This window comes from Phacochoerus africanus, chromosome 1 (assembly GCF_016906955.1).
Source record: "Phacochoerus africanus isolate WHEZ1 chromosome 1, ROS_Pafr_v1, whole genome shotgun sequence".
NCBI classification, from domain to species: domain Eukaryota; kingdom Metazoa; phylum Chordata; class Mammalia; order Artiodactyla; family Suidae; genus Phacochoerus; species Phacochoerus africanus.
In genome coordinates, this window is record NC_062544.1 from 82012933 (window position 1) to 82032915 (window position 19983).

Genomic DNA, 19983 nt, shown 5'->3' on the forward strand with positions numbered 1-19983 from the left:
ACAAATAACTCACAACGTTTTAGTCTTAATTTCAAAGAATAGTAAAACTGCTTTGGAACAATAAAAGTTCTGAAAGTAAAATAATGAATTTAACTAAGTTCAATTAGATTTAACAGGTAAAAACTTTCCATCCAAATTTTAACATTTTTGCCTACTGATAGAAACAAATCATGAAATACTCAAACCCCCAGCCAAAAGAGTCAAAATCATAATCTGATGAAACAATGGGAAAAGTATTAAGATAATAAAAGCTACTATAGGTTTGCTAAGCAGCCCACTCAGCTCTCAGAAAATGTGCAAATTAGAAATTGTTTAAAAGATCAATGCCAAAAAATAATTTCCTCAAATCTATTCATTAACCAAAGTAAAGGAAATTAGTACTTCCTGAGAAGCTTTTTCATGCCAGACACACATCTTTCCCTATTTGATCCCAACAAGCCTGAGGTAGAGTAATGATTATCCTCTTACAAGTTAGGAAATCAAGCTTGGAAGAGTTAACTTCCTTGTCTTTGGCTAGAAAAATGTTTCTCAATCTCAGCACCACTGACATTCAGAGCCAGATAATTCTTTCTTTTGATGGGGCACAGGGGAATGTCTTGTGTAAATCATAGTTACAGAATCTCTGGCCTCCACCCACTGGATGACAGAAGCATCCCCTACAGTTGTGTCAAACAAAAATCTCTCTAGGCATTGCCAAATGTCTCACGGAGGATAAAACTGCCCCCAGTTGAGAACCATTGATTTAGACTGAAACAGCCAGTATTTTTATTCAATGGGCAATGGCTATATGCCAGACTCTGTTCAAACTGAATTTGGGACAACTGTGGTCTCAAGAGCTCACTTTGAACCCTGGTCTTCTAGCCCACCTGGTGTTTGATTTTAAAACAAACTTTCCTCCACACACAGACCTATGACACACACAGGACAGTTTGGCATTAAGCAAGCATACTCCCCTCGGACCAGCCCCCACATCAACTAACTCCTCCATCTAGTTGGGGGCACCTCCACTCACCCACTTATGCTGGCTTAATAGCTCGAAGTCATTCCTGACAACCTTAGCCTTCATTCTCTGTTAGCTAGCTTTATACAGAGACAGAACAACTGCCCAAGTTCTGCTAGTTGTTTTCCCCAGGAATACAGTGTCTCTCTCAGCCATCCCTACTCTCTATTCCCATCATTCTAATACAGATATAAGATCATTTCCCCTCCTTTTTGCTACTAAGAGAAGGAATCAGGAGAAATTCACCTCCCTTGTCCCTCAAATGAATTAAGGGTATATACATCAAGATATCATAACTGAACTACCAACTTCTAGGGTAGAGGAATGGCAGATATCAAAAAGTGAGAAGCAAAGACCACAATTTCTTTTTCTGGAGTGGGAAAGTAAACTGAATTTTCCCACCCCATCACATACACTTTCACTCAGATGTTAACTCTCAGTAAACCGAAGCCCTGATGAGCATTAGGAAAAAGGACAAAGGAGTTCCCATTGTGGTACAACGGAAATGAATCCAACTAGGAACAATTCCTGGCCTCCCTCAGTGGGTTAAGGATCTGGTGTTGCTGTGAGCTGTGGCGTAGGTCACAGAAGTGGCTCAGATCTGATGTTGCTGTGGCTGTGGCACAGGCTGGCAGCTGTAGCTCTGATAGGACCCCTAGCCTGGGAACCTCCATGTGCCACAAGTGTAGCCCTAAAAAGCAAAAAAAAAAAAAAAAAAGGAAGAAGAGAAAAAAAGGACGTAACAGAGATTAGTTCACATGCCATTAAAAAGTGGTTTGCATGCTATATCTGGCACTTGTGCTATGAACCACTTTTGCCTGCTCCAGGGGAATGCATAACTGACACTCAAGAGAGAAATGAGGTAAAATTCCAAAAGAAAGCTTGAACCAACTAACATTTACGCCCTTCGCAATGTATAAACCCAGGTGAAAGTAGGCACAGTGAACATTCTACAAGGGAAACTCTAAAACATAGGGTCAAACAATGTCTAGTGAAATAACTGCATACAAAGGCATATATATTATATATTCCTAACATGATATACAGTATCAAAATCTTAATTTCTTACAGTAAAAGGCTTTGATTTAAGATGGAAAAAAAATCCATATCTGTTTTAAAATACGGATCCTGCGTTGCTGTGGCTCTGGCGTAGGCCGGAGGCTACAGCTCCGATTCGACCCCTAGCCTGGGAACCTCCATATGCCGCGGGAGCGGCCCAAGAAATAGCAAAAAGACAAAAAAAAAAAAAAAATTGGAGTTCCCGTTGTGGCGCAGTGGTTAACGAATCCGACTAGGAACCATGAGGTTGCGGGTTCGGTCCCTGCCCTTGCTCAGTGAGTGAACGATCCAGCGTTGCCGTGAGCTGTGGTGTAGGTTGCAGACGCGGCTCGGATCCTGCGTTGCTGTGGCTCTGGCGTAGGCCGGTGGCTACAGCTCTGATTCGACCCCTAGCCTGGGAACCTCCATATGCCGCGGGAGCGGCCCAAGAAATAGCAAAAAGACAAAAAATAAATAAATAAATAAAATTGATCTCTCTCCTAGGCATTAAATAGAACTTCACTGTATTAACGGTCCTTAGAAAATACTCTATCCTTTTTTACTTGAAGACATCACAATCAAGATAACTTTAAATCCAGTATGTGACATTCACAACCTAATCAAAAGTTTAGATTTATACTTCCCAGTTAAAAAAACAACAACAATAATCAAGAAAAGTATTATGGGGAATTCCAATTGTGGCTCAGTGGTAACAAACCCAACTAGTACCCATGCAGATGTGGGTTCGATCCCTGGCCTCGCTAAGTGGGTCAAGGATCCAGCATTGCCACAAGCTGTGATATAGGTCACAGATGTGGCTTGGATCTGGTATTACTGTGGCTGTGGCATAGGCCACAAGCTGAAGCTCCAATGAGACCCTTAGCCTGGGAACTTCCATATGCCAAGGTACAGCCCTAAAAAGACCAAAAAAAGGACTCCCATCATGGCTCAGCAGTGAACAAACCTGATGGGAGCCATGAGGATGCCAGTTCAATCCCTGGCCTCCCTCAGTGGGTCAAGGATACGGCACTGCCATGAGCTGTGGTGTAGGTCACAGATGCGGCTCAGAGCTGGTGCTGCTGTGACAATGATGTAGGCTGGCAGCTGAAGCTCCAATTCAACCCCGAGCCTGGGAACTTCCATCTGTCGCAGGTGTGGCCCTAAAAAAAGCAAAAAAAAAAAAGTATTATGGTTAACATCCTAAAAACTTCTGCCTTAGCTATAATTGGAGTTTTCCTGTAAAGGGTTGAACATCACATACCAGTACAGGGTAGCAAATATAGTATCAGGATCCTCCTGCTATTCTAACTTTATCAGGTTATTTGTTTAAATAAATAAATGAAAATAATTTCTACAAGGATGCTTCAATGTCTCAGAGTTATCTGAAAGAATAAGCGGGATGTGCTAAATTGCTAGCCTCTGAGGGGATACAAGTTTAGGTCAATAATATGAAATGATCAAAAGTAAGCCAAAAGAAAAAAAAAAAGCCAAAAGGCCTCACTTAATCAAGAAATTATCATTAACAGGATTTTTTTTTGGGGGGGGGGGCGTTTTAAGACCACACCCGAGGCATATGAAATTTCCCAGGCTAGGGGTTGAATGTTGCTGGCCTATACCATGGCCACAACAACGCCAGATCCAAGCCACATCTGTGACCTACACCACAGCTCATGGCAATGCTGGATCCTTAACCCACTAAGCAAGGCCAGGGATGGAACCCCCATCCTCATGGATTCTAGTCGGATTCTCTACTGCTGAGCCACGACAGGAACTCCTGATAGGAATATTTTAAAATGACAATTCACAGATTCTCTAATATCTGAAGCAGAAAGAAAAAGCAGAGATTGAAAATGATTTAGATGCCTAGGTACAAACCATCTTCAAGTGCTATTTACTGTTTACCCCTGCAATCACTGTGGTTCTCTGTCCATAAACTAAGACAGCTTTGTAACAAACATTCAATTCTTTCCTAAATGCATCAAATAAGTTCAGCCTAAACAAATCTAATTGAACACCCAATTTGAGTACTTTCCTTGTATACTCCATATCCACAGGTTCTATGATATATTCAACCAACTGCAAATCAAAAACAGAAGAAAAAAAATAAATCCAGAAAATTCCAGAAAGCAAAAGTTAAATTTGTTGTGTGCTAGCAACTATTTACATTGTTTTTACAACTATTTACATAGCATTTATATTTCATTAGGTACTCTAAGTAATCTAGAGATAACTATATAAGTAATCTAGATTGTCAAGAGGGTGTGCACATGGAGTTCCCGTAGTGGCTCAGTGGTTAACGTATCTGACTAGGGACCATGAGGTTTTGGGTTCGATCCCTGGCCTTGCCCAGTGGGTTAAGGTTCCGGCGTTGCCGTGAGCTGTGGTGTAGGTTGCAGATGTGGCTCGGATCCTGAGTTGCTGTGGCTCTGGTGCAGGCCGGAGGCTACAGCTCCGATCCGACCCCTAGCCTGGGAACCTCCATATGCCACAGAAGTGGCCCAAGAAATGGCAAAAGAAAGAAAAAAAAAAAAAAAGACGGTGTGCACAGGCAATATGTAAACACAACATTCAGTAGAAGGGACTTGAGCATCCTCAGGTTTTGATATCCATGGAGTTCCTGTAACCAATCCCCCAATACTGAGGGATGGCTTTAATTCTAAAATGTATATCTTTGTCAATATTAACTTAAAACCTTGAGGATGGAAGACATATTTTAAAATGCATGTAAATACCAGCCATACAAATTCAAGAAGAAATGCATCAATAGCCAGACATTTTTTTTTCCTAAGAAATCCTGCCCTGTGTGAAATGTTAGCATTAACCTAGAGCTAACCCAACCAATTTCTACTTTACTGCCTTTTACTAACACTTGTCTATATGTAAAATTGTAAAAATAGTCGTTACAACTGATGCCTGAGATCACTACAAAAAGAATCTGTCTTTTAACAAATATGGGAGGAACTTTTGAACTTATCCCTAAGAGATCTTTAAGATGTTACATGTAACAACAGTGTAATTTAAAAATTACCTCAGCTTGGAGTTGTCCTGGCTCAGTGGTTAACAAATCTGACTAGGAACCATGAGGTTGAGGGTTCGATCCCTGGCCTTGCTCAGTGGGTTAAGGATCCAGCATTGCCGTGAGCTGTGGTGTATATCGCAGAAGCAGCTCGGATCCCGAGTTGCTGTGGCTCTGGCGTAGGCTGGTGGCTATAGCTCCGATCAGACCCCTGGTCTGGGAACCTCCATATGCCGCAGGAGCGGCCCAAGAAATGGCAAAAAAAAAAAAAATTACCTCAGCTAACTTTACCATCAAGCTATGGTGTTCTTTCCAGCTTTAAAATAAAATTTAACCTTGTTAAATAGATTATGGTTAACCAAGGTCTCAAAGAAAATAAAGCTTGAGTTCCAAGGGGAGTATTGCTAAGGAGACTATTTTTTTTCCCCCATCTTTTTCAGGGCCCCACCTTAAGCATATGGAAGTTCCCAGGCTACAGGGACAGCAACGCAGGATCTGAGCCACAATGGCAATCTACACCATAGCTCATGGCAACGCTGGACGAAGGAGACTATTTTGATTGAAACTGCTTCAGTTTCAGAGTTGAATTCCGCTATTAAATGAATGCTAAAAACATTAAGACAAATCATGTATTTAAGACTCAACTGTCAGAAGGCTATTGCTTACAAATAATCTCTGCAGCATCCTTCCTCTGAGTTAACTACAGTTTATAAAATGCTATCACACAATCTCTTTTAGCTTCAACTCTTTTCTAGAAATTAAGAGTATTATTTTATCAACAAAACTGTAAGCTTAATAAATTACATTTTCCACACCTAAAGATATAAAATATTTTTATAACTTGGTTCCCCATTTCTAGTTAAAGAAATACAATTAAGATGGTTTCTCATTCCTTTTTCCTTACAGTTGCTCCAACAATCCTAGAAATCTTTTGACACATTCCTAGTGATTAACAACCGAACTTCAAAAAGAATTATTTTAAAAAGTAAAGTGTAAATAAACACACTATCTTTTTCAAATGCCATCCAAAAAGATCTGGGGAATTTTTTCTAGATGGACTAGCCCTGCCTCTAATGAAGATTATTACATTTCCATATTTAATGCTATGTTAAATAATTTTATGTGCATTAAATTTATATTGTTTTTTCTCTGGGAAAGGCCAAATTTATTCCAAACAAAAAAATCCATTACTGGGAAGGAGGAACTATTTGCAAATTTCTCCAGGTAGAAATATCTTTTCTAATAAGCCATCTCTTTAAACATACAAATGATTAATTTTTTTAAAAAATCATAAGATTTTTTCTTGTATAGTTCCAATTCCTAAATGTTATCTTTTCAGATTTCTAATAAATGTGAAGAGTTACAAAGGATGTGGATAAAATCTAACTCATAAATGGAAGTCCCTGAAATTCCAGGAAATTAAAACTTCAGACACTTTTAGTGAATGACTGGAAGTATTCATGATGCATCCTGGAGGCTAAGGCTAAAAACTGGTCAAGGTTTGCCGAGAATGTTTAAGTGGGCTATGGGAGAAAGATCCAGAAGTGAATCTGAAGTACAAAAAAAAAAAAAACCCCACTGTGACTAAAAGGAATCACATGGTTGAAGCTGTAGACAGGGCAACTCCCTAAGGACCTTCAGACTAAGGCTCCAGGGAGCCACCAGCAACTCTACCCTGCAGACACCAACTGGAGGAGTCTGTTTCTGGGAAAGAGAAGGAATCCCTCAGTCACTTGTGCAGGCTAACTGTGTGCTGACCATTGTTCTAGGCATGTGACATACCATGCTTCATTCTTTCCTCAAGCCAATCCTCAAAAAGACGCCAATATCCCATGTACAGATGAGAAAACTTAGCAGTTGAGAAAGTTTAGAAATATAGTAACTCATGAGATTTTTAGGAAAGGAAAAAAATTACCTGTTAGGATTCAAATCCAAACCTGTCTCTTTCTACACTGGCCTGCAGTTTCTTGGTAGAGCCCCAACTTTCCATGTGGATTTAAAGCCTTAACACTACAGAAAAATCCTGCACCTAATTCCAGTTATTCCATAACCAATAATGACAACTTCATACAGAGCATTTTGGCCACTGCAATTCCCCTTTCAACATTCAATGTCATAAGAACATTTTTTTTTTGGTCTTTTTGTCTTTTTGCTATTTCTTGGGCCGCTCCCACGGCATATGGAGGTTTCCAGGCTAGGGGTCGAATCGGAGCTGTAGCCACCGGCCTACGCCAGAGCCACAGCAACGTGGGACCCCAGCCGCGTCTGCAACCTACACCACAGCTCACGGCAACGCCGGATAGTTAACCCACTGAGCAAGGGCAGGGACCGAACCCGCAACCTCATGATTCCTAGTCGGATTCGTTAACCACTGCGCCACGACGGGAACTCCTCATAACAACATTAATGTCAGACAGCATATGAGTATGTGAACACCTGGCTAGGTTATTTACAATTAACTTTATTGTGCACCACTATATGCCAGATACTATTCTAAATGCTAAGAACCATTCCATAAGGCAGGTTCTATCAATATCTTTATTCTACAAAGAAACTGAAGCATATAAAGCTTTGCCAATTTGCACAATGCCAAAAGGTAGTGAAGTGGAGATCCAGCATTTAAATCAGGTTGCCTGGCTCCACAGCACATGCCCTTAAATGCTATCCTTCCTCTCTTCTAAGAGAATTTACAAAGGGTTGCTCATTTAACCCTAACTATGTAAGCTAAGCGTTATCAATCCTAATATACAGATGAGGAAACAGGGGCTCAGAAAGGTGAATTTGCTTAAAGTTGTACAACTTTTAGTGGTTAAGATATAATTTCAATTCATTTTTGTTTCACACCCCTAAGATGCTAATATATCATGTAAAAGAAGATACTAACTATAAAAAGGAAAACGATAGTAACCTCTGTATTTCAATATGGCCAATCGGTTTTGAAAATTTCTAGGCTATACACACATTTTTCTTTAAATGTTTAAGGAAAAAGAGGGAAAATGTTACAGTAATGAGAAACTGACAAAAATGTTCGCTTGATTATTATGCAGCAGAAAACCCCCCACTAGTTTTTAGCAATCGTGTAATCTTTTACTATGAGACCAAATCATTATTTGGCCATAAAGTACAGAGACTCAGATACAAGCTTGCACCATGCTCCCATCTCACAACCACTCCCTCCCACCTCAACAAACAAAGAGAGTCAGCTTTATTAGTCACGCTTCTTTTCCTGAGAGAGCAAGAAACAAAGAAGGAACATCTAACAACCTACTGACTTTACACTCTTAAATCAGGTAACATTCTGAAAGCAGAAGATCAAGTTTTACATGTTATTTAAGATGCAACTATCAAGAAACACATATATGAATGCATTAAATATTCTTTGCCTTTCAGGCAGAAAGGATTTGCCTTCCTTAAATCTATGAACTAAAAGACAAAGAAGAAAAAAACTCAGAAAAGTGATTTTCCATACCACTAGACAAAAATATTAACTGCTTTCGAATAGTTTCTAAAGATCCAATTAGACAGTACAAGTCCTCTGCAGTTACATACTTCAGTATTTCAGAAAATGTCTTCCACCAATAACCTATCTGTCCAGAGTAAATTATGCAAGGTAATCATGCTTCTCATCCTATTTCCCACATATCCCAGGGGTCTCAGATAGCAAAACAAATTATTGCATATAAGAAACATCTATTTTATAATGGACTAGTCCTACTTAGGACACTCAAGCTTACATTTACAACAATGGAAAAACAAATTAGAAAGCAGCCAGCAACCCTAATTGAAGCTCCTCTATACCAGATATAGATTTTAAAAACCAAAGATACATGAGAACAATTTTTTTAAACTGGTTGGGCATCCTTTTTTTTTTATTATTATTGAAGTATAGTTGATTTACAATGTTGTGCCAGTATCTGCTGTACAACGTAACCCAGTCATACATACACACACATTCTTTTTCTCATACTATCTTCCATCATGTTCTATCTCAAGAGATTGGATATAGTTCCCTGTGCTATACAGTAGGACCTCCTTGCTTATCCATTCTAAATATAAGTTTCCCTCTACTAACCCCAGACTCCCACTCCATCCCACCGCCTCCCCCCTCCCCCTTGGCAACCACAAGTCTGTTCCATGAGGACAAACTGTAATTTGTAAATATCTTTTACAGCATCTTTCAGCCCCATTTAAAGGGAAAAAAAAGTGAATAAAAAAGATTATCGCATTCAGTCCAAAGAATATGTGTTTTAGAAGGAGAAAAAGGCATTTATTCAGTTGTTCAATGCTTTTCAGAGATAATCAGTGCCGTGTATGAAAAGCATTAAATATTCTAATGAGGGCCAAGGAATCAAGTAACATATGATGATAATCCAGGGCATTTGCAGAGTTCGGTGGACAAACAGGTTCCACCGTCAACCTCCTAAAGCATGTTTTCAAATGAGGAACTTTAAGAAAGGAAATCACCTCATCATATTTCGTTAATATCAGAGCTGATTTTTGTTAACTGAAAAACATTATTTCTCTTTTCCCCAAAGATGTATTTATTAAAAAGCCACTTTCTTTCTTAAAAAAACGAGTTAAACCACATTAAGACTTGACATGCAAATACACAGGGATGCAGCGCAGTGTCTTCCCTCTCCATTTCCACTTCCCCTAGAGTGGTTTCTCTCAAAGAGCTCGGGAAGCAAGCAGAGATGCCATCTGAAATGAAAACTTCCTTTCCATCCCCTAAGCTAAAGAAAGCGGGTTCCTTGGGAAAGCAGAATCAGACTCCGTCACCCTACAGAACCTTAATTTCCGAAACGCCCCCACTGTACCAAGATAAAATCCAGAAATCCTATGGAAGCAACTACTTGGACACTTCACAATCAAAGGGAAAAAATAAAATCAGAGAAATAAAAAGGTAGAGAAAGACAACTTAACAGCCAACCACCACACCCTCAACTCCGCGCTGCAACCCGCCTGCCGGGGGCCTTTACCTTCATCTTCCATCGAAACTGCACTTGGGTTGGTGGCTACAAAGTCTTTAGTGTCAGCCACGGCCACACTGGGAATAGGGAGAAGAGGAGGACGAGAAGAGAAGCCCCCGGAATCCCAGGCCGTCACCCCCGCTCCCGGCCACGCGGCCCGCGGCTGCGCCCACCACCCCTAGCAGCAGCATCTGCAAGAGAAAGCGGAGAAGCGGCGCTGACCGGGGCGGGGAGGGACCCCAGCCCGCCGACCCCGGCCGCCCGCGTCCCCCTGCTCACGCCCGCGGGGCTGGGCGGCGCCCCCATCCCGGTACCCCGGACACAGCTCCCAAGACCTGGAAGTCTCTAGAAACGGGGGACCGGAGGTAACCCAGCCGCCCCCCCCCCAAACCCCTTCTCCAGGATGCGGGGGACTCACCCGCGGGCTCGCGGGAGCAGCTGGCCGAACGGCGGCGCCGGGCGGGCGCCTCTCGAGGCGTGAAGGCGGCGACAGGGAGGGAGGGAGGGCGGGGCGGGAAGGGGAGCAGGTGAGGGGACCCGGCCCGGGCAGCCCGGCGGCTCAGCGAGGCAGAGCTGGTCTGCTCCCGCCTCCGCCTCCTGCGCTCCGCCCTCCCCGCCGCCCCGGCGCGCCCCGCACCCCGGGACCGCCCCGCACCCTGGCCCCCACAGGCCCAGCTTTGTCGCGGCTACTTCCGCCGCGAGGGGCACGCGCGCAGGCGCACTCTCACGCCGGGGCGGGGACGGCGGAAGTGGATGAAGGCCCGGCCGTTTGCACCGCGGGCGCTAGGGCTGAGGACGTGCGGTGCTGGCTTCTTGCTGGGCCCACCTGCCCTGCAGCGGCTGCCCACCCCCGACCGCAGAAACCTGATTCTCTTCCATTTCTACGCACCCACCGGGTGCAAGCATCGGCGAGCCTCCCGCTTCCCCGCGCCGGCCGCACGCCCTCAGGAGGCTGCCGCGGGGTCGGGCCGAGCGGGCAGGCGCAGCCATGGTCGCGGCCACCCGAGGTGTCTGAGCGCCCCGATGAAGCGGCTGGGAGCCCCTCCCGCGTGAGGCCGTCATAATGCCGGCGGCCGACGCGGGGGCCGCAGTCTCTTGTGCCGACCCGTCACGGCTTCTCTAAGCGGACCTTCGGGCGGGCCCCCGCGGGGCCAATTCTCAAACTTCTACCGCTCTGGGGGTGCGCTCGGTACCCGCGGGGAAAGAGGTCTCAGACCGGCCCCCGAGAGCTCAGCGGAGCGCTTCTCATTTGTCCCAAGTGTGAAACCCTCGAGGCTGGAACAAGTAGAAGCCTAGCGTTCCCAGATGGAAGCTGAAAAGTGGGCATTACCTTCAGCAACTGGTGCGGTTTATTTGCTCAGCACCTAGTCCAGACTTCCAATAAGTCACTTTTGATGGACAATTGAGTTTAATAAACCCTGTCAAGCCAGACAGCAGTCATGGAACCCAAGTCCTCTTGCAAACAAATCCACTAGAGGGCAGGTCTACACCTGCTGAGTTACAGGGCATCCTGCAAAGAACTCGGGAGATCGCAGGAGACTTCCCTATATGCTGGAGATACTTCTCTCAGTCAACATTAACACCCATTGAAAAATTTGCCCCTCTTCTCAGGTCCTGTGACACATCCCAGTGTGCTCACTGACCACATGTTCAACGTCAAAATAGGCAGTGGACCGTGTTAGCTGTTCTGTTTGGTCCCAAATTAAGCGGAACTAGTCTAGGATCAAAAACCCTAGGCAGCTTTCTGGATCTTAAGAGACATTGAGATTTTATTTGGCGAGATCGCCTTAAATTTCAAATGTGAAACCATAAAAATCAGGATGAAACAGACCTCAAGTCTTAGAGTTATTTTATATGACCTACCTCTGGCTTGCAGGCTTAATGATTTAGCCTTAATGATGCATGTAAGCCTATGATTGTTACAACAAAGAATGTGCTGTATTTTGCTCAATGTTGTAATTACTTTGTAGTGATTATTACCATACTTATTGGATCTTGACACCACAGCATCACACTGAAAACATAAGAAGGCATCTAAAATAGGAATTGTACAGATATAGACATTGTTACTAGCATATGATCTTACAAAAGAGGGTAGTTTTCTATTGCATTGCTTTAATGAGCTCAAACACTTTAAGACAACTTTTCAGAATTATCCCTTGGGTACCGCAATACACCTTAACACTGAATCCCTAATTGAACACACTTTCCCCAAGATTTATCACTCCATGGCTTATATCTGAAATAATTTAAACCGGAATTTTACTCTGGTTGCCTAAATTGTGAAAGCCATTATTCCTATTGCCAAGCCAAAAAAGAAACTGGAGAATACCAGCTTTGTCCAGAAGATTTGTTGCATACTTCATTCTTAATCTACGGTCAGTCATCTCACAAATTCCAAGGCCTGAGAGCAGCAAAAACCCATAAAGAATAGCTTTCAACCACTTAGCTGATCCTTAAGCTTCATTAGCATTTCTCTACAGAGTGGTTTCCTATTCTTTGCCTTACCCTTCCTCGACCAACTAGTCAATATCTGTAACACCAACTTTGAATTCCTCTGCATGTGAAAGACAGTAGTTGTTAATAATATTCAAGACAGAGTAGTGGGGCCACAAGCTTCAGAAATCTTCCTTCTTCCAACATCTCCTTTTCTGACCAGCTAACCTACCATGAAATTTGATGTGTAGCAATTTCCACCTCCTCATCTCAGGGGAAAGGTACTAAAATATAGTTACACTGCATAACATATATATACAAACATAGGTGTGTGTGTCCGTACATACATGCATATGTATAATGAAATTTTATATGTAGATAGAGGCATAAAAACTCCCCTTTTTTCCCTCAAAAGATTGTTGTGAGGATCTGATAAAATGAAGACAGGTTGCAAATTATAAGCACTATAAAGCACTATACAGAGAAACAAGCAAAAGCATGGACTGCTAGGAGCCAGGATGAGATTGATCAACTAACTGTATTATGTTCAGGTTTCCTCTTAATTCTTTAGACATCGACACTCTAAAAATCTTTACTCCCATTTTGTTCTGAGTATTTAGCCTACAAAATTAAGTATATCTGATGCAAAAAGTGGTCACACATGAGCAATAGAGGGGAAATTTGTCAGGCTTCTCTGCTTGGGGGAATATTACAAAAGGGAAGGTTGAGATAGAACAGACATGATGTCCTGATTTTATTTATGCTGTCCCTTTTACATAAAGGATATGAGGCATCCTGTTTTTAATATCAAAATTGATATCGGGCATTTTCAGAAACCGGCACAAAATATGACCCTTAGGATTTAAAAATTAACTTAGAAAAAGTTATTTTAAATCTTTCCTCAGAGTCTTAAAGACTGTTTTAACATTGTTTTAAGTACCAAAGTTTAATAACTAAGGGATTTTACATAGTTGCTAGAAAAAAGTTGCCATTCTTTAAGTTGAAAATTTTAAAAGCACTTCATTTTTATAAGTCTCCAGCGGAACAACACAAGTATTTTTCTTCTTATAGGATGAAGGACGTGCTAAGGGTCAAGTTTGCTGATATACAATCTTATTGCAAGAAGTGTCATATGAAGTGAGTGTTATAACAGCCACCTGCCAGAATTGCTACAAATCGGCTTGGTTCTGTGTCTTAGCAGTACTCGAAGAGTAAAAACTGGAAGTAAGAATAAAAATCAAATGCACTCAAAAATGAGCAGAAGAAACTAAGGAATTTTAATTATGTTCTTTTAAATTTTATTTCTAAAGAAGTTTATTCCAAGTATGACTCACTTCCCCCATTCAGCAGGTTCTGAGCATGTGGTGATATTTGAGATTTTTGATATGTAGTACTACTAACCTTCTGGGTTGGAGATGAGAATAGGTAGAGGTGCAGGTGAGTGAGGGTAAGGGAAGGCAGAAGAATGAGTGTGAGTTCCATGTCCAAGAGCCAACTGTGCACTTCATTTTTTCCATTGAAAATAGACATAGAAAAGTTCCCATCATGGTGCAGTGGAAACAAATCCAACTAGGAACCATGAGGTTGCGGGTTCCATCCCTGGCCTCGCTCAGTGGGTTAAGGATCCGGCGTTGCCATGAGCTGTGGTATAGGTCGAAGATTTGGCTCCGATCCTACAATGCTGTGGCATAGGCCGGGGGCTACTGCTCCGATTAGACCCCTAGCCTGGGAACCTCCATATGCTGCGGGTGTGGCCCTAAAAAGACAAAAGACAAAAAAAAAAAAGAAAGTAGACATAAAGACAGAACACTGTAAACCAGCTATAATGAAAAAAAACCCATTATATAAAAAATCTTTATCATGCATATTAAGAAATAAAAAATGAAAAAAAGAGAAAATAGACATAGAATATTCCATATTCCAAATCCCCAATATTTGAGATTAAAATGTATGTATTTAAAAGATGTTCAGTCCAGTGTCCAAACTGGCATAATTCATCTCTAATCCCCAAATATTTTGTCTATGGTAAATATATAATAAAAAGACCTATTGAATAAATGGGTAATCTGGAAAGTGGATTTCATTAAAAAAAATGCTTGTAGAATGAATAAATATAATTCCTGATGGGTTGGTTGATCTGAGTAAGTACTAATCTTTTCAAGGAGGATTAAGTATTGAGCACTGCCCAGAGCAGATGAAATTTCACACTTGGATTTTGAACTCAGGTAACCATTTGAAATTGAAAGATAATAATGTTGAGCTGGCTACTTCTCTACAAGTAGGAAATTTCAGCTGAGCTTGTGCTTCGGATTTTGATGGAATGCATATCAATGCCTAAGTAAAAGCACTATAACTTCCAGAACAGTTAGTTATTTCCTTGGACAAGATGGCTAGGAGACTAGTAAAAGAGCTATAACTTCCAGCACAGTTATCAGTTATTTCGTTGGACAAGATGGCTAGGAGATTAGGCATGGGCTACAGGCCTTAGAATTGCCAAGTAAGTTAAATTGCTATTGGCCAGTACTTAACTAACTTTGAAAGCCTTCCTGATGGGTTGGTTGTCATAAATAGTTTGGATAGATTCCATATTGTGTCTGCTGGCCCCCTGCTGTGTTTTGCAGTAATAGCCTAGCCCTCTTCCCTCCATTTAAATGCATTCTTAGATTGACATCAGAAACATTTTCAGTCTCTATTCTTCTGCAGACTGGTGTCTGAGAGAACTTTGGGAAAGGCTGCATTTCTCTAGACCTCCAAAATAATTACATTTTGCACTCAAAAGTTTTCTACCCAACTATTTTCTAGAAGTCAAATATTTTTGCATAGCTTGCATCTTTGCCTGAACTTGTCCCATGTGCTTGGAGGCCCCCTGCAAAAATCATCTCTCTCCAGTGTGCTTCCCATTGTGAGAACAAATGAGAAAAAAGGCACAAAAATGCCATTATGATAATAAATGAAAGGGAAATCCACAGTCCAGAAATTGCCCATGGCTTTATGAAGATGATGAAGTTTATCCCTGGACAATCAAGCAAACAGACCATGCTTCCATTGAACATACTACACAAAGTAGGGAACACACAGCAAAGGGATGGTTTGCAAGACATATGGTAGAAAAGGGGAATTACAAATTGGCAGGAAGGAGCTTCTGCAACATGAGCAAACTTAAAACTTCAGGTTGGAAAATTCATCACTACAAATAAAGATCAGGTGGGAAATTAGATTAGCAGCATTTATAATATACCCTCAGACAACTTTTTTTGGCTTCCTTGATTATAAAAGACAATAATTATGTAGCATATTTCAGAAGATATTTTAAATAATTCAATATTGCCAAATGTCCTTTATTTGGGATTGGGAAAATGGGGATTTGGGAAAGAAAAAAGAGCTTTCTAAAAGCCAGGAACAAGTAAGCTCAAGTGCAGACTGGGGCCTTGAACCGGCCCAACCAGTCCGCAGTTAGAACAATTGGGTGCAAAACTATTTTCTAAGAAAACAGCTACTTCAGCTACTGAGAATACTGGTATTCTAGTGGGTAATGTCCCACTATAGAAATGTTTACGAGGGAGTTGACAAATTAGAAATGGCATCAAGCCCTATGAGGAGAGTAAAGAGAACTTCGTGTTCTATTCCAAATGATAAAGTGCACATTGCAATGAACTTATGGTGATCCTAAACATCCCTTCCAGGATCATAGGTCTAAGCTGGTGTTTCTCTCTCTCTCTTTTTTTTTTTTTTTTGCTTTTTTGGGGGCTGCACCCTAGGCATATGAAAGTTCCCAGGCTAAGGGTTGAACTGGCACCACAGCCACAGCAATGCAGAATCTGAGCTGCATCTGCAACCTATACCATAGCTCCCTGCAACACTGGACCACCGACCCACTGAGTGAGGCCAGGGATCAAGCCCAAATCCTCAGGGATACTAGTAGGATTCATTTCTGCTTCGCTACAATAGGAACTCTTAAGCCGGTGTTTCTCCAAGTGTGGTTCCCACTACCAGCATCACTTGGAACTCAGATCCTACCTAGACCTACAAAATCAGAAATTCTGGGGATTGGTGTTGGTAGTATGTGATTTAACAAGCCTTCCTTTTCTCCCCACAATTTTGAATGTTTCCAAGTACTGCAGCCATCTTATTACCCCTCTTCCTTGTGGAAAAGCTAATACCACAGATAGCAAAGTAGTATTGAGAGGAAGCAAAGTCCTTTGATACATAATAATTAAGCTACAAATTAACCAACCTTAGAGCCTTTCCCACCACGGGACTTCCGTTACTGTGAGATAATAAACATTTTCTGTTACTTGCAGCTAGAAGCATCCTAATTGATAGAATCTTTTTAATTTATAATTGATTTACTATGTTGTACTAATTTCTGCTGTACAACCAAGTGACTCAGTTTATATATATATAATATTATATATACATATGTGTGTGTATACTCTTTGTTTTGGTCTTTTGTCCTTTTAGGGCCACACCTGCAGCATATGGAGGGTCCCAGGCTAGGGGTCTAATAGGAGCTACAGCTGCCAGCCTACACCAGAGCCACAGCAGCCCCAGATCCAAGCCACATCTGCAACCTACACCACAGCTCATGGCAACGCCAGATCCTTAACCCACTGAGCATGGCCAGGGATCAAACCCGCAACCTGATGGTCCCTAGTTGGATTCCTTTCCACTGTGCCACGACAGGAACTCCTGTGTATATACTCCTAATATTCTTTTCCATTTTGGTTTATCCCACAAGATAGAATCTTAAACGAGAAAAAAGTTTACTTCAGAAAAATAGGTTAACGTAGTTGGTTGATGCATAGGCTGCTTCTATACAAGTTAAAAGAATTCAATATAAGAGTTCACTTGTGGGAGTTCCCGTCATGGTTCAGTGGTTAACGAATCCGACTAGGGACCATGAGATTGCAGGTTCGATCCTGGCCTTGCTCAGTGGGTTAAGGATCTGGCGTTGCCATGAGCTGTGGTGTAGGTTGCACACACGGCTCGGATCCTGCGTTGCTGTGGCTCTGGGGTAGGCCAGCGGCTATGGCTCCAATTCGACCCTTAGCCTGGGAACTTCCATATGCCCAGGAGCAGCCCAAGAAATGGCAAAAAGACAAAAAAAAAAAAAAAAAAAAGTTCACTTGTGGCATAGTGGGTTAAGAATCCAGCATTGTCACTGCAGCAGCTAGAGTAGCTGCTATGGCAGAGGTTCAATCCCTGTCCCTGGAACTTTTTTTTTAGGGAAAACAGTGATTTGTTTGTTTGTTTTGCTTTTTAGGGCTGCACTAGCAGCACATGGAGGTTCTCAGGCTAGGGGTCCAACTGGAGCTATAGCTGCTGGCCTACACCAGAGTCACAGCAACACTAGATCCAAGCCGTGTCTGCAAACTATACAGCAAACTCACGGCAATGCAGGATTCTCAATCCACTGAGCAAGGCCAGGGATTGAACCCACAACCTCATGGTTCCTAGTTGGATTCATTTCCGCTGCACCACGATGGGAACTCCACAGTGATTTATTATTAAGCCAAACGATAGTGAAATCACCACCCAGGACAAGGAATAGAAATTGGCCAACCATCCAAGAAGTTCATCCATGTGCACAGTCCCAATTTTGCATTACCCACCCTCCAGAAGGACAGTTCTTCTGCCTTTCACAGTGGTTGCTCCCTTAGATTTCACCATAGTTTCATCACTAATCTATATCCCTCGAATGCATAGTTTATTCTGTCAAACCTCCATTTTTAGAATGTCTCTTTTTTTTTTTTTGTCTTTTTAGGGCCGCAGTCACGGCATATGGAGGTTCCCAGGCTAGGGGGTCTAGTTGGAGCTGTAGCTGCCAGCCACAGCCACAGCAACGCAGGAACAGAGCCGCATCTGCGGCCTACACCACAGCTCATGACAACACCAGATCTTTAACCCACTGAGCGAGGCCAGGGATTGAACCTGCAACCTCATGGCTCCTAATCAGATTCGGATTTGTTTCTGCTGCACCACAACAGGAACTCCTAGAAAGTCTCAATTTTAAAATCCCCCTCTATCCCTTTCCGTTCCTTACTATTTATCTGTTGAAGAGCCTGGGGGGCAGGCCTGTAGTTTCTCTGACACCAGATTTTGCTGATTACGCTGATTACGCCTTCCAGGTACAAGTTCAGCTTGTTCCTCTACCCTCTGCATTTGAGTGCTTATCGATGCCCATCATCCAGATGCATTCATTGGATGGGGGTGGTAAATCATGATTTTCAAATCACATCATGATCTTTTCATTTATAAGCTTTAATAATTTTATAAGGACACTCTTGGCCTCTTCCACTCTTTGACTACACATTGGTTCAGATAATACAGAACAAGTGGGGTAAATGCTTGATTCTTTTATTTACCCAGGTTTCAGTACAATGAATTGGGTCTCTATGAGTTTCAGTGGGTAATCATTTTTTCTATTATGGACTTAAATTTGAAAGTCTGATAAGTTTGAACTCATTGAAATTCTTATGCTTTTTGAAGCCTGTCTTGACTTCTTCAAGTTGATTTCTGTTTTTATTTTCTTTCTTTCTTTTTTTTTTTATATTATGCTAGTCATTTCTGACAGCTTCCTTGCCATCTGCTAAGTTCCTGGACCCTAACATATATTTCTTGCCCCAAACCTGGGAACAGCATTTCTGCTCTTCAAATGGCTGCAGACCTCCTGCTACTGGACTGTGTGAATCTCATCTGTTTCAGCTGTTCTTCCAGCAAATACCTGGGGTTTTGAGGGGGGTCCAGCTGTTCCCAGGTCTATCAGATCCCCTCGATTCCCATTTTTCCTTTCCTTTGACCTCTGTGTAGGTTCATAAAACACAGGTCTTGCAGTTGTCTCAGGCTGGTCCTGACTACTTATTTTTTAGGTTCGCAGGTAGAGTTTTGCTATAAAATTTGTCCAAGGTTTTGTTTTTGGCTTTGCTGTCCATTTGCTCTAGGTTATTTTGTTGCTGTTTGTTTTGTTTTGTTTTTATGTGCAAAAACCAAACCACTACTATCTTCTCAAACTCAAGTTTCTCTTCCTATTGAAAATTACATGGCCCAGGAACTTCTGCTTGCTGTGGGTATGGCCAAGACAGAAAGGAAAAAAGAAGAATTCAGTATAATAGGAGTTCCCGTCGTGGCGCAGTGGTTAACGAATCCGACTAAGAACCATGAGGTTGCAGGTTCGATCCCTAGCCTCGCTCAGTGGGTTAAGGATCCGGTGTTGCCGTGAGCTGTGGTGTAGGTTGCAGACTCGGCTCGGATCCCGAGTTGCTGTGGCTGTGGTGTAGGCCGGCAGCTACAGCTCCGATTCGACCCCTCACCTGGGAACCTCCATATGCCACGGGAGTTGCCCTAGAAAAGACAAAAAAAAAAAAAAAAAGAAGAAGAATGCAGTATAATGTATATGACATATACAATGTTAAAATGAAGTTTGGAATAAGATGTAAGTCAAAAACACTGAACAGGAGAATGCTATCTATTTTTTAACAGATTTCCATCCTGGCATAGAAAGTATAAAAAAAAAAAAAAAAAGC

General features: G+C 42.1%; 1 protein-coding gene across 3 annotated transcripts in view; it reads right to left on the reverse strand.

The window, feature by feature from the left end:
* The window catches only part of ATP2C1 (ATPase secretory pathway Ca2+ transporting 1), a 155726-nt gene that overhangs the window by 109862 nt on the left and 25881 nt on the right, over positions 1 to 19983 (reverse strand). Inside the window, exons 1-2 of one of the 3 annotated variants that reach the window (XM_047768303.1) lie at positions 10443 to 10612; positions 10034 to 10215 (exon numbers count right to left, since the gene is read on the reverse strand). The exons of 1 other annotated variant lie outside the window; for it this stretch is intronic. In XM_047768303.1, the coding sequence (XP_047624259.1) occupies positions 10034 to 10039 (6 nt within the window). In that variant the 5' untranslated portion in view covers positions 10040 to 10215; positions 10443 to 10612. Of the gene's footprint in view, positions 1 to 10033; positions 10216 to 10442; positions 10614 to 19983 lie in introns of those variants that run through there. One more of the 3 variants, XM_047768313.1, reaches the window with a different exon arrangement.